General features: G+C 36.0%; 1 protein-coding gene across 3 annotated transcripts in view; it reads right to left on the bottom strand.

The window, feature by feature from the left end:
- GAS2 (growth arrest specific 2) overlaps positions 1-20,118 on the bottom strand; it is a 64,149-nt gene that overhangs the window by 16,278 nt on the left and 27,753 nt on the right. For all 3 annotated transcript variants that reach the window (XM_030451467.1, XM_030451468.1, XM_030451469.1), the window contains exons 5-7: positions 13,711-13,774; positions 10,575-10,719; positions 7,292-7,399 (exon numbers count right to left, since the gene is read on the bottom strand). In XM_030451467.1, coding sequence (XP_030307327.1) covers positions 7,292-7,399; positions 10,575-10,719; positions 13,711-13,774 — 317 coding nt within the window. The remainder of the gene's footprint in view (positions 1-7,291; positions 7,400-10,574; positions 10,720-13,710; positions 13,775-20,118) is intronic.

Genomic DNA, 20,118 nt, shown 5'->3' with positions numbered 1-20,118 from the left:
GGTGATTTAATTGCATTGATGAGAAATTAGCATATGAGAGCATAGCTGCACAATATTTCACTATTACCAACTTTTCTTTTTCAACTTTTCCTTTGTTTCTGGGACCAGATTAGCACTTGAAGATATCTGCAATCAAATTTCCAATGTATTTGAACCTAAAATGGGTCTACTCTGGAATTACAAGTGTCTGTGTCACAGTCATTACACCCATTTTTGGACCTCCTTACCAGCACCCCACATGTAGTCTGATATGGAACATTATTGAACATCCCAATTACAGTGATTTCAGCTTTCAGGAACACTTACAAATCTTCCTCATGTGTAAACTGTATACATATGAACCATCTGAATCTTGTCCCCAAGTGAATTTCAGGTGAAATCAGCGCCTCATCTAGTTTGATGTTTAATGTTGTTTTTTTAATTGCTTTGCCACAAACCAATTCATTTACCTGAAACTGCCAAAATTTACCAGTTTTGTAAGAGAAAATACTGATGTTTTTGTTCTCCTCAACCTTACTTTGACAGCACATCTGATATTAACTTTGTGCCTAATCCTCACTTTTCCATGGGATAGATCCAGGAAAAATCATGGTAATACTATCACTTTTGTTCTGCAGAATTCCAAGTTTATCTTTGGAATGTGTTCCAGGACAGTTTACTCTACTGTACTTCCATGACACTCGTGAGTGGCTGACCAGATGCCAAGACCTGAAATTCACTTAAGTGGCTTAAGAAAAGTCACTTCCTTGGTGTGGAAATGAAGACAAAGAACTGATGGAGTCAAGGGGAGAAGAAATCAGACTTAAACAACATACAGATTTTCTCCTGTAGTGTTCTTTTTCTTTGGGATGTTTAATAATTTTAGGACTCTGATAGCTCTCTTGACACAGGAATGAATTATTTAAAGTTAGTATTAGTAATTTAGTTTAGTTTTGATAGCTGCCAGCTGTAACCTGAAGGCTCTTAGGTTTAGTCCCATGGAAATCCCCTGTTGTATATACTCTAGCATGTTGGATCTCTTTGCACTCATCAGTTTTATATCTTTCTGCAAATACCAGAAGAAAGATCTTTTTAGGTTCTGGCAAAGATCTTGGAATGGGAAAATGTGCTAGTTGCCAAAAAGGCACTGATTACAGTAACAGAGTAGCCTGGAGTTTCTATCCTTTTCCTTTTAATATATAAACTTGTTTCTGATTTAGAACTGACTCTCCTGGCAAAGGTGTTTTCCTCGGTGCTAGTTTGTGTAGAGCTGGGCTGTGTGTGACTCTCTGGCCTCACAGTACACAAACCAGTTTGCACTTACTTGGAAGCACAAGTAAATTTTATACCATTTAGTCCTACATTGCAGGAGATAGAGCAGGTACATATGACAGGGACAAAAGCAGTGCTTCTAGTGCATGCATGCTTTTTATCATGATTTTAATTGCAGAGACCATGGAAAACTCCCTAAAAAAATTATATGTATATATATATGTTTATATATATATATATATATATATATATGAATTCCTCAATGCAAACATATGTGTTGGGGTGGTAGGTCAACTGCTTCATAAAATACAATAACTTTTTTTTTCACCCCTGTATTTTGCTAAATCCAAAGCATCTTGCATTGTAAAACAAAGCTGCTTGGGGCAGGAGAATCGATTTAGCTTTCATTCTAAAGGCTTGGCTTTTGAAGCAGTGTTTGTTATTAGGTTGGTCTTGAAAGTGAAACTAATTGTTAGGATGAGACTGGTGATTTTAACTTCTTACATATCCATCCCCAAGCAGTAGCCCGAGACAGAGTCAAAGCTACAGAGATCTTCCCCTTAGACCAGCACTGCTAATGCTAAGCACCAGACTTCCAAGAAATTCTTCCCATATTATTTTCTGCTCCAATATCTCCTAAGCAGGTGCTGTTAATTTTTAACAGCCAAGAAACATGAATTAATTCCTCTTGTGAAGATTACCATGAAAAAAATTATTTGTTTTCATGTCAGCATCAACTCTTATCAGCAGTATAAATTGGGTTTTGTATAGGATTCTGCATGTCACAGTTCCTGAATGGCAACATATTAACATTCCCTAGAACCTGCAAAAAATTACTTGATGGCTTTAAGCCAAATGCAGCCAGACTCTTGGCTTTACAGAAGAATTCATTGACCAACTCTTACACAGACACAGACACATTGCCAGGCCTGGATCAAACACCTGATCTCCATATTTCCTACAGTAAAGATTCCACACCACAGATGACCAACTCTTACACAGACACAGACACATTGCCAGGCCTGGATCAAACACCTGATCTCCATATTTCCTACAGTAAAGATTCCACACCACAGAAATAATACTCTACAGTATAGAGTTTTGAGCTTGAAGACATCCCATCTGGAGTTTTTTGGACAAAACTGATACCATAGTGGAGACAAAAAAGAGGAGTTACAAAAGGCAGTATCACAAGCCTAGTAGTTAGGGATATTTTGCAATGCTTTGCACTAGCTGAAAGAAGGGATCTGGATACTTAGCATATTAAACAAAAGGTCTTTTCCCTGATATTTTACACATACTCCATACTTTCATGTTGTCCTAACACACTGGCAACTTTCTTTTTTCTTTTTCCCTTTTTTTTTTTTTTCTTTTCTTCTTTTTTTTTCCATTGCTCTGGAGGAAATTAGGGCTAGGTCAAAACTAATATCTGATTAAAAAAAACCAAACCCCCCCCCCATAAAAAAATAAACAATATCACCTTACTTTTTAAATGTGTTCTAAAATTAGGCCAATAAGAACCTAACCCAAGGCACATTGGCTGCATTATACCTAAACCTGTAAAGACAATGAAACCCAAATATCAGTTCAAGCAGACCAGCCTCTCATTGCCTCCTTCAAACTCAGGGCTTATGCTCAGAGTTGTCTCGTGTGAGATGTTTGATGGCAGTTTTTGCAAACACTATATTTAATTTAACAAAATAAAAATCCCCTCCACTCTACCAAAAACCCACCTCCACTGTATTCCCTCTAGAGAGGAGGCAGACTTGAGAACAATGTACACTTTCAGCACCAAAGTGCCATGATATCATTCTTTGGCTTGCTAATGTATATACTGTGAGTGACTGGGGTGGAGAGGAGGGATGGAAACAGAAATAGGGTTCTTTGTACCCTTATGAAACACCAAATGACTCCTTCTCCCTCTTGCCCCTCAGTAAATCACAGGGAAGGAGTTAAGTCATGAGAACTGAGAAATTAGCACAGTTCTGAAAACCTGGGTCAGCTAAAATGCCAGCCTCTCATTTTACCTGATTTATGTGACCCTGCTTAGAAAGTTTTCCACAGAATTCTGAATCCCTCTGTAGTTCTAGACCTTAGACACAAAAGAATATTGATATTTAAAATATATATTTTCTGCAGAGGTTTTTTTAGTGATCTGATATGGTGGGGTTTTGGGGGGTTGTTTCTAAACCTTCAGGTATATCCATTTCTAGCAAGCTGAAAACAAGCAGACACAAAGCACTCTGAATCAACTGCTGCTGATTTATGACTTAAGGAACAAACTATATCTGGTCTTCAGTTTAATAGTTGCTGGTTTTTGGAAAATACCATTCAGATAAATAGTGGAGTTTGGGATCTCCAGAGTTTACTGATCTTTGCCAAAGAAAACGTTTGCTGCATTTAATACTTCCTTACAGCAACAGATTCCTCTTGTTTTGCTCTGAGTTTCATAAATTAATGGCAAAAAAAGGAGAGATGCTCTTAAACTTCCAGTAAAATATGCACCACATTATTTTAAAGGTTTGATCTGTTTTATTTGCAAAACAAGTTGATGTTAAAAAAAATGGTTTAAAAAAGTTTAGGAAATCTACACATTTGCCATCTTTTAAATCAACATGTCTGGGAAAACACTGTTTTCATCTACAGCTATTTCCCAAAAAATAACTCATTACTACATGACACTCAAAAAATACCATTTTTGAACTTACATAAAGAAAGCAATGTAACCTTAAAACCTCTTTCCTTAAGTTTCTTGTACTGTAAACAAGAACATTTGAATCAGCAACTGAATTTTAAAACGAGGTAAAATTAACTATTAATACTGTGCTAAATTATTAACAGCAAACTACATTTCAAAGGAAAAAATATTACATTGTTGTTACATAAAATCTAAAAATCTGCAATTGCTCAATACATCTTAGAAGATATTGGCATTCAAGTCATGAAATGTCTCATTAAAATGCAAAGTTCTATATTTTACCATGGTAAAAAGGCTGCTGAAATACAGCATTTACACCTTTTCTACTCATTAGAATTAGAAGGAAAAACTTATAAAGCAACACATGGGATAAAATCCTGCTGCATTTATTTATGATAAAAAGTACTTTACATGCATCTTGCATGTGGTCTTAAAGGTGCAATGGAGTTTAAATTCAAAATAAAATCCATTAGACATACATAGTTTTTAGGGAACAACATGAATGCATACAAAGTGTAATTGGATGCAAGAGGAGAAAAAAAAAACTGTTTTCATACTGATAAGAGAATGACAAAGACATTAATCACTTTTTAAAATGCCCTTTAACTTCTCTGTGTTGTGTTGGGAATGGAAAGTCCAAACCACATTGTATTAAATATTTAAAAAGCCTAAATACCATTTCTGTTAAATCATGGCCAGTTCAGTTCTATGTAGAACCATCATTCCCAAGGCAAGACATAAAGCAAGTTGGAAATCCCTCTGTAAGCTACAAATTCTTTAAGCATATTACCCTTAAGCTAAAGAATACTGCAAGAGATAATCAGTATAATTTTATGCCTGAATCCTAAATGTTTGAGGAGAATCTCTGATGAGAGTGCAGAAACTTCAGTTTCCTGATTCTACCACATAAGCCTCATTTATTGTCATTTATCTGGCCATAGCATGAGTCAGGTTTTTAGTGTGAAAGTATGTTGTACACAAAGAATAAAAGCAAAGAATCAGGGCTGGGTTTTGGTTTGGTTTGGGCTGGTTTTTGTGGGGTTTATTTACTTACTTAGCACTGGATACCAATCATCTAAAGCTACAGTGAAGAATATAAACTGTAACTCACCCCTGCAGCATTGCAACTCACCCAAATATTGCAGCATTGTTCTATAAGGAACAGATGTGTTTTCACCAGAGAGGAGATTTAAATAAGAAAATGCAAAGCTTGGTGTTACCCTCCTGAAAGAGCAACACCACAAATAGCTGCATCTTCAGTTCAAATAAATCAGGCCTGGTAGCTTCAACTTGTGAGCATTAACTGCTGTCTCATCTTTAATGCAAAATGTATTAGTGCCTAGGAAGTGTAAAATGGATTCCCACAAAATTATTAATTTATGAAACAGAACCCCAACAAGAAAATAACTGAATGAAAAAGGAAACACTTGCTCCTATTAGCACCTTCAGTTTAATCTTATAGGACCTGATCTGTATTTCTCAATAATAACCTGTAAAGGCTTCTTCATCTTGCAAAGTAATTTTTTTCTCTAGAATAAGGGTGGGATGGATTGGCAGTCTGTCTGTACTCATAGATATGCCAGTGCTGACCTTGTACCTTTGCTATAAAGGGAGTCAGAAGAGCAAGGAAAAAAAGAGATGGGAAGGAGGAAGAGAAGGTGAAGAAAGGAGGGAAGTTACATCATTTGGTCTATTATTGTTATATCAGCATTCCAGGGGGAGGGGAAAGCCTAAAATAATGAGATCAATAACACATAACATTTGTCTAGCTTTGGTACTCATCTTTATTTACCTTTAAAATACCAAAGTGGTTTTTTTGGTTTTTTTCGTTTTGTTTTGGGTTTTTTTGTATAATTATGTATACTGCAATTTAATGTCTAATCTATATGACTTATTTTTTGGCACAATTCAATTTGGAATGCAGTAGTGTGATATGAAAAGACTGTTTTTGTTTGCACACTTGGAATGAAACCTGATTTGGAATAGATTGCACAATAAAGAAGCCAGCAAAATGGACCTTGACACTCAGCATTCTGGCAGAAAAACTTTATAGTTTCTGAAAATCAGAAGATCAAAAATTCTTTGACATTTGACCATTCCTTACTTCAAAGTCATTTGAATCTAGTAACAAAGCTAGTACCTGAAATTATTACTACCTAGTACCTAAAATTATTGCAGAATTAAAAGTAGTCTCACTGGCTATGAAAAAGAAAAGCTACTAATCCTTTATACTAGCATGTTAAATCTCAAACTACCTGTGACAAATGCTGTATTTCTTGTTTCTGAATTAATTGGGAGTTCTCAGCCTCTACTCAGCACAGCATTTAAACATATTCTCAATTTTATACACATAAGAAAACCTTAAATTCTTCTCTAAATTTGATTTCATTGTAAGTTATGCATAAATTGATGACATAGCAAGCACTCTGGTGTGTTCTTAAACTAGAAACTTGAACTAGAAACTTGACTTGAAAGGAGTTCCCCTGACTTCTTTTGTACACACAAATGTAGATTCTGAGTTTTACCAGGTCATAGTTGTGTGTCTTTAGCAAAACAGGGATAACAGTTATTTGGGAACAAAAGCTATCAGAGTTTGTGAAGTCATTACTCAAGGAAAGCACTTGTGCAGGGGAAAAATAGAAAAATAGAAAGAAACATGAGTCAGATTCTTGACCTACTGCCACAGAGTGATAAGATTAGCAGATTTTCATTATTATTACTTTAAGCTTATGTAGAGAAGATTAAGAGGATAAAAATTAAGTTTGCACAGTATATTTGTGCTAACTTCAACCAAATATTAACATTAATAATTAGCTTTGTGCTATAGGAGTTAATACACTGCATATGAAGGCTGAAATACAACACTGGGTTTGCAAGTACCTGTTAATCAAATGCAGCTCTACAGACATTAATGTTTTGTTCTCTCTGCTTCAGTCAAGACTTGGCAATTCAATGATGATGGAATCTTTGATTTGGCTCTGGACCCATCAAATAGTATAAATCAAAACTAAGTGTGAGAAAGGCTCTTTTCACACAGTGGATGTTGTTTCAAACCAAACTCAGAGGAAGTCATCATCCTAATAAGTCAAGACTTTTGGTTGCTATTGATCAAAAAGAGTAAATTCAGTTATTTAAAGTGAGAAGGATCTCCCCCATGCTAATAATCCCTTGGGTAAATTAACTCACTGTAGTTTGTTTATTCCCTGATAGTGTAAAAAAAAAAAATTATTCAGTGCTCTCTAATGAGAAAATATTTTCTCCTGTTAAACAGTGATAACATTTAGAAAGTGGAGTGTAGCAAATACTAACAATTTACTACAATATAAAAATTAAAACTCTTACCCTAATAAAGAGGATCTTCTCTCCAACCCTGTATCTTCCTTGGGAAAGACGTTCCACACAGAATTTATTGGGGCATTTACAAGGTGGATCTTCAGAAATGTGTTTGACCTGGAAAACATCAAAGTTGTTAATAGAAACTGTATTAAGCAGTAAAATATTCAAGAAGATATTTGCCACAAAATGGTATCACTTATCTAGGTCTTCACAGATGATTTTGGGTTTGGTTTTGTTTCTCTTTTTAATATTTCTGTGATCTCAGACTATGGTGCTTCCAGTATCAAGAACAATGTTACAGCTGGGATGGGGTGAAACTAAAGACAAGTGACACAGCGTTTGACATAAAATGTGCACTTTTTAAATTTATTATTGATCTTTCTTATCAATATTATCAATATCTCTTGATCTTGATTATTAATAAAAGGCCCTGCATAATAACTTCACTTTTAAGTAGTGCACTAACACCTTAAAAAAAGCACATGGAGAAGACAATAGTGTGACATAATCATAAATCCATGCCAAAATGTTCCCCAGGACTGCTGACTCCCCTTTGGTGGTCTCCACTTGAGGGCATTAGTGCAATAGAGGGCATTATAATAGAGCTGCAAGAGAACTTTATAATTGCCAACAGTAAGAGAAAATCCTCTGAGAAAATACAGATGAAAAACACTTTCCCACTTTTATCACCTGCATTAGCTTGACTTCAGCATTGTCTGAAAAGTTGGCCTTGAATGTGCTACCAAAAACATTAATGCTTAGTAGCAGTCTATTTTGTAGCTGTCAGTGATGGGAAGTTAGCACAGTTATCAATGCAAAAAGAGCAGCTCTGGGTGAGAAACCCTGATTTGCCATTCCTATCACAGGACTGTGTAGGAACAGCAATAACAAGTGTGATATTTCCACATCCTGCAGGTTTCTCTGCTGAAAGCTGACCCTTTGTGTCCAGGTCAAGCAATGCAAAATGCCAGAGGAACTTCCTCGAGGTTTTGTGCACTTCAAAAAGACCTTTTCAAATCCAGTTTGCAAGTGAAGGTTTGTTAAAAAAGGCCTGAGGTCTAGGAAAGAAACTTTTCAGAAAAGCTAACACATTTAAGCCTCAAACACTTTCAGATAAAAAAAAAATAATAATATATCAGCTACAGAACTTTGACAGGTGTTTTTATCTTGAATAAATGAACAGGAAAAGGCTTCTGAAGTACAACACATGTTTTTCAGATCTGCTTTTAGAATACAGTCTCTGTATGTTAAATAAGCTGGAAAGGAATTAAAAGTTAACTAGTTATTGTTTCTATATTAGAATAGGGATGAAAAATGCAAGAAATTGTTCAGTGTTGTCATCAGAATAACTTTGTTACCTCATGGAATATTTTTATATTATTATTATTATTATAAGCTTTTCTTCCTTTTCAAATCAGGGCATGATATTTATGCAAAAATTTCATTTAAAAAATAACACTACATGTATTTTACACACACAGAGTGTTTCTCAAGTACCATTAAGGGTTGGACTCGATGATCTCTGAGGTCCCTTCCAACCCAGCCAATTTTATGATTCTATGATTTGACTTACTTCTTAGTTTGAATGTAAATCAACAAATTATTTTAAGCTTATTCTGATGAGTTTTATCAATGTGGGTGAGTATTAACCCCAATTTCCAAAGAATGAAACTTTTTAGATAGTCAGTATACAATAGGAATAACTTACATGAAGTAAGTGACTTATAAGTTAAATCCAGGTTGCTGATGATAAAAAAGGTGCATTCCTGTATCTGGTGGAATGTGGTACCAAGACTGGAATTGTGCTTAGAGGACTATTTGGCAATGGGCCTCTGAATGCTGCCTAATAATCAGTGATTTCTGACATAATATCCTGTGACATTTATCACCCTTGGAGAGATTCTTGAAACTTGAAGCCAAAAATGAAGAGTGTGAACTGTGTCTTAAAGCTGTGTCTACCAGGATTCATGTAAGCAAGCAAAAACCCAGAGTAGCCAAACCTATCAGGTTCAAGGTTGTTTTTAACCATGTAAGCAAAATAGAGCCATCTTCAGGCTGTGGAGAATGAAAGCCAACAGATTTATACTGGTGTATAACAGAGGACAATGAAATCTTCACTGCTGATCCTGCTCCCATTACCTTACTATCCCAAAGGACACAGCAGTATTATTGAGTAGAATTTGGAAATCCAATAAGGAAGCAGTAGGAAGAATTATATCCCATTTTATTTTGTGTCTGGACTATATGAGCACTGCTGCTATTTTATGGTGTAAGTGTCTGGGGCAGTGCAGGTCAGGAATCTGGCTGGATTAATTCCATTCTGTTTCTCTCCCTAGTGCTTTCCAAATTAAAGGAGGTGGTTTGAGACAACCTTCATGCTCTCTATTCTGTTCCTCCAAGATCTGCAGTCACCACACTCCTTCTACACATCACTGCTCTTTCTCAAATCTGCTGAAACACAAGTGATTCTGCAAAGTTAAGGAAGAAATAAAAAGCATAAAAAAATGTTTAATGTATTTGTTTGCATTAAATAGTACCAAGTTTTCCAATAAAATGAATGAACATTATATTCCATCTGCTCTTTGTAACAAAAAAGTGGCACATGGATTTTTCAAGAAGTGCTTTGTAACTCCCAGGTGGCAGATCTACCTTGTAATATATCAGTTACTATAGTAACTGCTTCTTTTTATAGAATATATTTGCACTTTTCAATTTAACCTCTTCATGGCCTCAAAATGTGTCCTTTTCATCTGATTCCAGCTGTTTCAAATGAACCCTTCTAGTGCTTGCAGCAGAGAAATAAGCACTACTGTCCAGTGCTAAGAGTTTAATGAAATTCAAAGCACAATTCTTCCTTTCTAACAATGAGGAAAAAAATGTTTGGATTTTTAGCACGTGAGAAACATACAGAACAGCAACACAAAAAGTTAGGCTGAGATATCTTAGAAGTGTTTGTTATCATTCTGTACAAGTCAGCAGGAGCCAATCTCCAAGCCCTGACTCGGACCTTTCTCAGACAAAACACTAAGTGGGAGTTGATGAATAAGTGAACAGAGAAAGAAAACGAAATAATAGGAAGGGAACTTGGCTCTCAGCACAAACTGCAGATCTCCTACACAGTGCAACATTTTTTCAGGCTCAAATAACTGTGGTCAAAAATAAATTAGCTCTCCCTGCTTGCAAATTTCTAACATTTTCATTTCATTTCATTTCAACTCGGGCTTCTGTACCCTTTGCAAGTGCATACCAGAAAGGGTCATAAAGGAAGAAGATTCCTCCCACAACTTACAGCATCATCCAACAGCTTCCCTGTGCTCTTTTTCCCAGGAGACTTTGTTGGTGATGGTGATGGAGATGGAAGGGGGGCTGAAAGTGTTTCCTCTTGTTCAATCTCTTTTTCCAGCTTTATTAATCCAGGAGGCTCCACCCCAAACCTTTTGGAATCATGCAAACATATTACTAATCCTTATCAAGTATTTCATATTTTAAAGCTAAATGGTGGAATCTTTAATTTCTGTATTGCAGTACTGTGCACTAATACATTGCTATTTGCATTAATGAACAAGTAAAAATGTATCCATCATTAATGCCATAATTCCAAATTAATACAAAAAATTAATTTAAATGGCATCTCTCAGTTGATCAAATTTGTATGAAATACAGTTTTTCTTCACCTTCTATGTCTGATAACATATATGTAACTCGTTAAATAATTTATAAACAGCACCAGGCCTCAAAACTTGCTATACCATGTAGACCATTCAAGTTGATTTGCTTCCCCCTCCCCCTTTTTTTCTCCCCTTCCCTCCTTATTCCCCAGCAACATCCTTTCAAATTACTTGACAACTTAGATGTTCTGTTAGTACTTTTCAAAGAAATAGAGATGAAAAGCCATTAAGGGTTACCTTGGTCTCAACTATTGCACTGAATTTATAGGTAAATAAATAAACCAAGACATGGCCAGTATTTTTCAGAAGTGGCTAATGTTTTCTCTAACCAGTTTTTGACAGTCTTCAGATCATTGTTTGCACTGGTGAGACACTGGTAGCTTCATAAAGCAAAATACATGCAGCACTTGCATGAAGCATCTTAACCAGAGCACTTGGAGAGCACATTATGAACATCTAATCTAAATGCCATACAAGTATGGTTCAAAGTCAGAAGTGTACAGAGAAAGGGCATAAGAGATTACACAGTCTTTTGTATTTTTAAAATAACTTTTAATTCAGTCACACTACTGCCTTGCAAAATTAATATTAAGAAAACTAAGAATCAAATCTGTGCTTGTATTGGCTTCTAACCTGTGCAGTCTGCCTCCTGAAAACTCAGCCAACACTGAACCCCACACTCACATCCAATCCATTTGCTTCCTGTCTGTCTGCAGATGCTGACAGGCTGTAAATCATGACATTCCCACTGGGCTCTAAGCCTACACCTGCATCCAGCCTTACTCATCAAATAAAACCCTTCCACTCCAAGAAATAGTCCTTCTTTGCTTCTACTGCTTTTAATAATCTCCAATTTTTGTCACTGTGACAGACTTTTCAAGTTCCCTTTAAATTTCCAGTATTCTGAATTGTTTTGGTGATGTGTTGGAAAATAAAACAGAAGACCAAACACATGTACACAATTTCACCTCCCCACACACACACATATTGTATCAACCTGATGCAAAGTTGCTGAAAAGCTGAAATGGAAAAAACCACATCTTTCCTGGGAGGGGTAGAGGTGCAAATTCTTCCCTGGAAGGTATGCTGAGAATTTCCTTTTCTGTTCTTTTCTAGCCTGCTTTTTCATAACTACAAATGAAGCGGCACTGGACTGTAACATGATCTCTAATATGGTTCTTACAGCACCACTTCCCATTTTTACCAAGGAAAAATTGAATACAATAGCAGGAGGCTCTTGAAATTGCTCAGCAGTCATTTCAAAAGACCTGCCAGGACTGTTTAATCTCCCCAGTAATAGTTAATGACAAAGTTCATTTTTCTACAGGAAAGCTAGTTGAGCTGCTTTCTATCACATAATCTCTTTAAACATACACACCAACTGTACATATAGATCTTTTAGTTACCTTTTCCATGAAGTCCTGATTATGAAGATTACACAGTGATCAGTTCTGTTCTCAGATCACTTTAGTGTAAATCTCTGCCTTACAAATCCTTGGCAGAATGTTTGACCTCTGCAACCCACTGCACCAGCCCCCTGCCCTGTCAGTGCTCAGTTTCATCCCACAGGACATTTCTCTTCCATGAATGTTCCCACTCCACTCACATGATATCTGCTGGTGCACACAAGGGCTTGTTTTAGCTACTGAAATTTCTCAGATGACCTCAAAATTTTGTTTTCATAAACAACTGAAATCCAGGGTAGTTTATCAGGCTATTTTTGCTAGTACCTGGCTTTGAACTGTCACTCTTTGAGCCAAGTGATGACAGCAGTTTTCCACTCACTGTGTAATCCATACATCCAGTCCATCTCTGCCTAATTTGTTTAAAAGGATGCTATGAGAGAATATGCTAAAAGCACTGCTAAACTACAGGTAAATTATCACCTCTCCCCCTTATCCATAGAGCATCTCTTGAATCAGTTTGAGTTTAGCAGAACAGAGCTGAATTCTACCTCTGCCTCAAACAATTCCCATTCCCACTCACTCATGTCTCAATCCCAAGCCTATTTTAATTAAAACAGACCCAGGCTGACTTGTGGGAGTTATAGACCCTCAAGACTAACAATAATATAGCTGAGTAAAGTGTGCTAGGAGCCAGCTCCTTCTGATGAATAAGGCACTTTGAATGAATCTTCCTGCTTCTAAAAGAAAAAAGTAAGAAGATACTCAGTGTCTCTTTTTCTTTTCATCCTTAAAAATATACTAAGGCAGCCTTTCAAAGGTCTTTGTGGATCCTGTTGAGAAAAGCAGACCCTTAAAACTGTCAACAGACTTAATCTGCTTTATAAAACAACCATACATCACACTTCTCTCCTGCTTAAAGCAGCACCACAACAATGTGAGTTTAATGGGCTCTTTCCTGTGCTTAGTGCAGGCAACTGCCTATTCTTCTCTATGTAGGTCTTCTCTATTTATTCTTCTCATATTTAGGTTATCTGAAGATCACTTTATTAAAGTTAATTTTTACAGAAGGATCTGACAGATGGAGGACAGCTCAAGGTTTTATTTAGAAAAATTTCTCAACTTCCAACAAATGGATAGCCACCAAGTACCTTCATTGATGTACAGCCAGAGATTTTGCTGTATTTAACAAGCACCCACAAGATATTCTTGAGTGACATCAAGACAAGAAGACTCCTTGAAACTAATGAGTACAAAAGTTAGCTGGAAATGTGCTTATTTTGTAAGTTTCTCAAATGGCCACTGCTGTCAAGAATGTAAATATTTCTTCATTCTTTAAATACTTTCACCCTACCTTGCTGCAATCCTTCCAAGCTCCAGCAAACAAAGGCACACTTCTCTTGGCTGCTTGTGGAGAACTGGAAAAGCAAAATTTAAATGGAAAACATTTATAAAGAAAATGTATTTTAAAGATCTTAGTGATGAATGGTACCTAATCATCCACATCTGTAACTCGACTCAGATAAAACTTGGTTTTCTTTGGCTTGCAGTAGAGTTTTACTGGAATAAAAAGGATAGGATTGAGGGGTGGTTCTCAGAGTGTAGATGATTTAAGAAGTTCTCTTTTAGTCATCCTTTAGTTCCTTTGAAAATATCATTCTTACTCTAAATCAAAGAGTAATTAGTTGGGCTATTTGGTAACCTGCAAGCAGGTTGTAAATATTTAAAAATAATCAAGAGCTCTTGCAGAACACTAAAATTTGTAGAATGTCAAAAATAAATCAATGACATTAAAATATCACTTTTCTTTCTACAAACTAAGAGAATTCCTATCCTTTAGATCACCATTTTTCTTAGCCTATTTAAATTACAAAACTAACAAAATTGCATTGGAAAGGATACATCTTATTGGAACTTTGGTCCTGAATTTTTTATACAGCTATTCTTAAAGCCAATATGAAACTAGAAAACTTTGGAAAAAACCCAATGAATCAAAAAACTTTTTTTCTGTATATATTTATACACACACATGGAAGTTTTGGTGCCTGGATTCCACTCAAGACCTGGAGTTTTTAGTCTTCAGAAGCAGCTGTAACAAAGCATGATCTTATTAGGAAATATCAACATAACCCAAGATCATTTTAATTTTTTTTTTGTACCCACAATTCAGATAGGCAATATTCTGTATAGCACTAAAGCAAAATATACAAGCAGAATCCAAAATCAACAGCAGAGGAAAGGCCTGTGGCTGTTCACATCATCTATTCCCCCAAAAAGTAGAAAGAAAAAAGAAAAAAGGAACTATAAGCACATTGTTATCTTTTTTCCAGGAATAGTTATTGCCATAAAATCCATGTTTTGCATAAAATTCAGGTTTGGGAAATTTCCCACAATAAAGTAGCAAATCTGACTCAGCATAATCATAATCTAGACACAGCTCATGCATTTCATGTCAAACACCATGACACAGTGAAATCATTGTTAGAGGATGAAGTGCTGGGCAGGCAAAAACCAACCACACAAACCCCAAAGATCTGGCCATCTGATAAGAAGACAGAGTCACAGCACTTCTAACAAGAAAATGTGAGCATTCCTGAGGACTATACCAGCATGTTTTCTGTGACTTCAGAGACAAACAAATGTCATTTTGTATATTGCAATACCCACTGGAAAGATTTTAGAGTCTCAAATCACAATTTTTATTTTTTTCCCAAAAGCTCAGCTGTTTAATGGGCTACCACCTCACAAGAGGATGGTCAGGAGTTACACCAGAGAGACACAAGGCTGCATTTCCACACCCATCTTGGTCCCAAACATTCAGCATAACCTGGAGTGAGCAAATAAGACCATTTGGAAACAGTAGTATTTTTAAGTGTCTTGACTTTTGAGTGCTTCTTTTTAGATACTTTTTATCTGGTGCTATTCCTCAGTAACTGAAAGAATTCAATGTTTACAATCAGTTTCAAAAGGCTGCCTCTGAAACTTTCTGAAGGAGAGATTCCTTTTTCCATCTAGAGACCAGAAACTTTTCGTTCTTTCTTTTACTGATATAAATTGAATTTGTTGATATTTTCAAAGCACTTCAAGACACCTGACAGTACTTGGAAAAACTATTTTAGAGGTACTACACAATGTCAAGACAATCTACTTCATTATTTTAAATAAGTGTGCCACTACAAAAGACAATCTGTAGATGTCATAATTCACACTTAAATTCTCACCGTACTATAATTTAAATTCACCTTTTAAATTCTGACTGTACTGTAGTTCATGGCTGACTACACTGCAGCCATGTACACTGTTTTATAGACCTGTAATTGTACATATATGCATGGCAATAATTAATATCATTTGAGGACTACAGCCCATTCAATCTGAAGGGATTGGTTACCAGCTCAGGTTGAAATGTAACACCCCTGCCCAAGCCAGAACTACATCTACCATTTGCTGAATTACTAAAGTTACAATTTCAGAGTTAGGCACTTAATCTTTTGATCCTACAATAGTCTTTTAGTGTTTCTTTATCAATGTTTGCTCTGTTAAACTTATCCTAAACACATCCTTGCTTCTGCATCTGTTATACTATGACATGGGGAAATCAAGCAGTAGTTTCCCACACACTATCATACTATCATAGAATCATAGAATCATAGAATCCTAGGGGTTAGAAGGGACCTCGAAAGATCATCTAGTCCAACCCCCCCTGCCAGAGCAGGGCCACCTAGAGTACATCGTGCAGGAACGTGTCCAAGCGGGTTTTGAATGTCTCCAGTGAAGGAGACTCCACGACCCCCCTGGGCAGCCTGTTCCAGGGCTCTGTCACCCTTAAAGGAAAAAAATGTTTTCAAATATTCAACTTGAACCTCCTGTGCTCCAATTTACACCCATTACCCCTTGTCCTATCACTGGTCATCACTGAGAAAAGCCTAACTCCATCTCCCTGACTCCCTAACTCCTATCTCTTATTGAAGCCTCAAAACAATTAACATTTCAAACAGTTGATCTACAGATAGTACAGGATTAATCTAGAATGAACTGAGATCATCTAAACACTAATAATTTACTGGAATTCAGTAATTTCAGATGCTAATTCAGTGGTTAAAAAGCAGTGACCAGGATGCTTCTATAGTCCTCAAAACAAGACTTATTCAACAATAGTATGATTTGTTTAGTAAAATGCTGTGAAAAACAGGACAAAGCCTTATTCTGATGCAACTATATGTAAAATTTAATATGCTATCACAAGCTGTAAATATGTCAAAGAATTGCACTTCCACTTTGCAACATTAAATTAGATAACCAGAGTATTAGCTAAGAAAGTAATTTCTCCTGTGCATAAAATGTTTTTAAGTAATCAACATTTGAGTGTTGATTGTTCTAAACAAACAATTTATAACAGCCCACACTGGAATAGAAATCAGAGGTGTTCGTGTCTGTTATTTCCACCAAAACACTACATGTGTTTGTTTAGGATTATGTTCATTAAACCCTATAACCAATAAATTGCATCAAAAGAAGTTCAGGTCCTATATTGTGTGTACACACGCACAGTTACAGAACATACAAGCACAAAACACTAACACAACATCACCCAACAACTCCCAAAACAAACACCACACATCAGCATGCTGGCACACTGTGTGGCAAACCCTTTTCTTGCCGAGTGAAGTCTTTATCATAGAAGAGATGCAGAATATTCATTGGTTCCAAATCCTATAATCATCCAACAACACTACGTTATCAACAAAGAGTTATTTACTCAAAGCATAAGTTCACTTAACTAAATGAATCAGAAAATCTTACCATTCTTACTATGCCAAGAAGAGTTTTCTTGGTATTGCACTATTCAGGCTCAAACTATTCAGGCAACATAATTACAAGTATCTCCATCAAGAATGCTTCTATAAACTGAATTACCATAGCTGTGTGTGGATCTGCTGCCCTAAAACCTATAAAGGGGATCTTACAAAATATACATATCAAGGGAACCAAGGAGTCACAGGCAGTATTACTTCTCTTAGACAGAAAAATTAGTGCATTATGTTCCAAGTCCAACATAAAAGACAAATTATGACCTCTGATATATCCTGGAATCACAGGATGTTTCAAGATCTGCCCAGATTATAAAAGTTTGGACTTCAGGTCATAGTTTTGAGACCAGCAAAGCCAATTCCTTCTTCCTTAAATACACAAACTATAAAAATAATAATTAAGAAAAGCATGCTCAGTTTGCTAATGAGTACAGGGAGCATGCAGACTCTATCTTGCAGCATTCCCACAAACTCTGTTGCTGTATTTGCTACAGATACTAAAGCTCAGCATCCACCTTTTCTTTGCAGAGGTTTTAACTCTGAGACTTTCCTGCCATGTCTCTGTGTTAAGATAACTGCAAAGGACAAAATATGCACAGATCACTGCCAGCTGGCTCTGGCTGTATTATAAATCTTTACAGAAAACTGTATTTCCAATTTGTTTGTAGTTTACTACAAGTTGCTAGTACAAGTGCAATGTTTTTTAGACTTTTGAGCTGTATATTGATCTCTTCCAAGGATCTTTAAAGTAACTCTATGGATTGGAAAGGAAAACCTTATCTACCAGCATCATGAATGCCACTTTTTTCTTCTATTTATTTTGAAGACAGACTTCAGTCCTGATTTTCTCACCCAAATCCAGCAAAGCAATTGAATAAATTATTAACTTGAAATAGCTAAATTATTAAAATAGGTAATTAATAGATCTTTATCAATAAAACAATAAATCTTAAAAATTATTTTTAAAATGTTAGAATAGAAATTTAACAGAAAAAAAGCCTCAGGAATGCCTTCTGTGAGACAGTGGCATAAAGCAAAGGTCACAATGTGCATTTAATTAAATAATACACCATTTACATACAATAAAGTATGTAAAAAAGAAGGATAAAAATCAAATCAATTCAGAACATTAACATAATAAGATAACTCAGTATATAGAGAAAACAGTTTCTTTATCACTAGCAATTTACACATCAATACAGTTTATTAGCCATGGGGGGAAAAAAAAGAAACTAAAAAACACCATTAAAAGCAGTTACCAGTGTAACCATCATTTCATCACAATTACTCATTTTCAAAATTACAGCAGATTTCCATGAAGCAGTGTGAACTCAGATGTCATTCACACACTTTTCTCCCTGCTCTGAAGAGAACCTTTGCTGTCACTTACCTCTGCTGAATTTTTAGTTCCTGTGCAGTGACGAAGTGATTTGTGGGAGAGAGAGGAACATAAAAGCTTTAGATTGGCAACTTATGATTCATCAGCATTTCTAATGCACTAGAAAAACCTCAAATGAAATGAAAACATCTAAGAGTTCTAAGTGAAACCAAGGGAGAATTGAAGCTTCTATTTTTATTTGGTTTAGAAATGGCATGGTCATTATCCCTCTCTCAAGTTCAGAAAAATAGGTCAAAATCTAATGAAGTCCTAATCCTATTTCCAGCACCATGAATCTTTTCAAGGTATGTATTCCATACACAGTAACACTCAGAGAAGTAAACAACAGAACCTAGTTTTCAATCAGTGAAGAATAATCAGTCCCTAATCAAAGGCAATAACAGCCATAGCTGATTTCTGCACTGTGTATCTGGGCATATTCCAAGAGGGAATTATTTTTACATCCAGTCTCCAGGTGTGTTTGCACTCAGTGTTGTGCTGTGGCAGGCAAAGCAGCATCATGTGTAAAAATTAACTTATCCAGGGGATGTTGGTATTTCAGCTATTCCAATCCCATCTTCAAGCAAGATCTGGTTTTTAACACTGCAGGAGAAAATTCCCTCTAAACATGCTCTAAATTAAGCAGTTAACCTATTATGGGAACAATGGCTCAGTGTACCACAGCAGTACAAATTCTCAATTAATTTAAGCATTGGATTAACTGCAGGTTCTGCTTATCTAAGAGACTGGAGGCCTGTGTCTCCTTCCTCCATGTCCAATAAAAAATTAAAGTTGAGGCTTTAATTAGCAAGTTGTTCATAAGATATCCTCCTTACTATCTGTGACCTTTCTGATGCTATTTTTTTTTCCTGGGATTATAAATTAATATAATATAATTTAAAAAACCTCATAGGATAAATGAACAGGCAAATGAAAAAAATTGCTCCAGAAATGGTTAGGCTAGAAGAAGGGACTAGATCAGTTGCAGTACAGATAAGAGCTTCAGCTGGGAAGTCAAAGACCTTTTGAGCACCAGAACAAAGAAGCCTCTTGATTCTGTACAGTGTGTTCATCTGTCTTCCACAGAGACTGAGCTGTCTATCATCACAACTGAATTCAGATAGCAAACTAACATCTGACTCTCATCATTTAATGATATTTGGCTGAAACAAACTCTCAACGTAAGATTTATAAGGTTTACTTTGAAGAAAGAAGTTTTAAAATAATGAAGAATATGTACTATTAAACCAGTGATTTCCTAAGCAGTTCAATTCTTTTGATGGAACACCCTGAAGCATCAGTGAAACAGCTGGGAAAAGAAAAAAAAGCAGTATAGGATGCAGGGAAAACTTTCATGTTTTCTTGCCTCCTGAGCAACCCACTGAATCTGCACAAATGGCCAAATGTCTGCATGCACTTGTATCCCACTCTCCTGAACCAGCAAATCACCATGTTATGCACCAAACAGCATTCCATGGTCAAAAGAGCATGTGCAGAGGGAAAAATGATATGAGTGCAAGAAATGGTTGAAAGATACTGGTTTCATTTAAGCTCCTCTTAAAATTGACTTAAA

This window comes from Calypte anna, chromosome 5, assembly GCF_003957555.1.
Source record: "Calypte anna isolate BGI_N300 chromosome 5, bCalAnn1_v1.p, whole genome shotgun sequence".
Taxonomy (NCBI): domain Eukaryota; kingdom Metazoa; phylum Chordata; class Aves; order Apodiformes; family Trochilidae; genus Calypte; species Calypte anna.
Note: the sequence above shows the minus strand (reverse complement) of the source record. Positions and strands in the feature narration are given on the sequence as shown.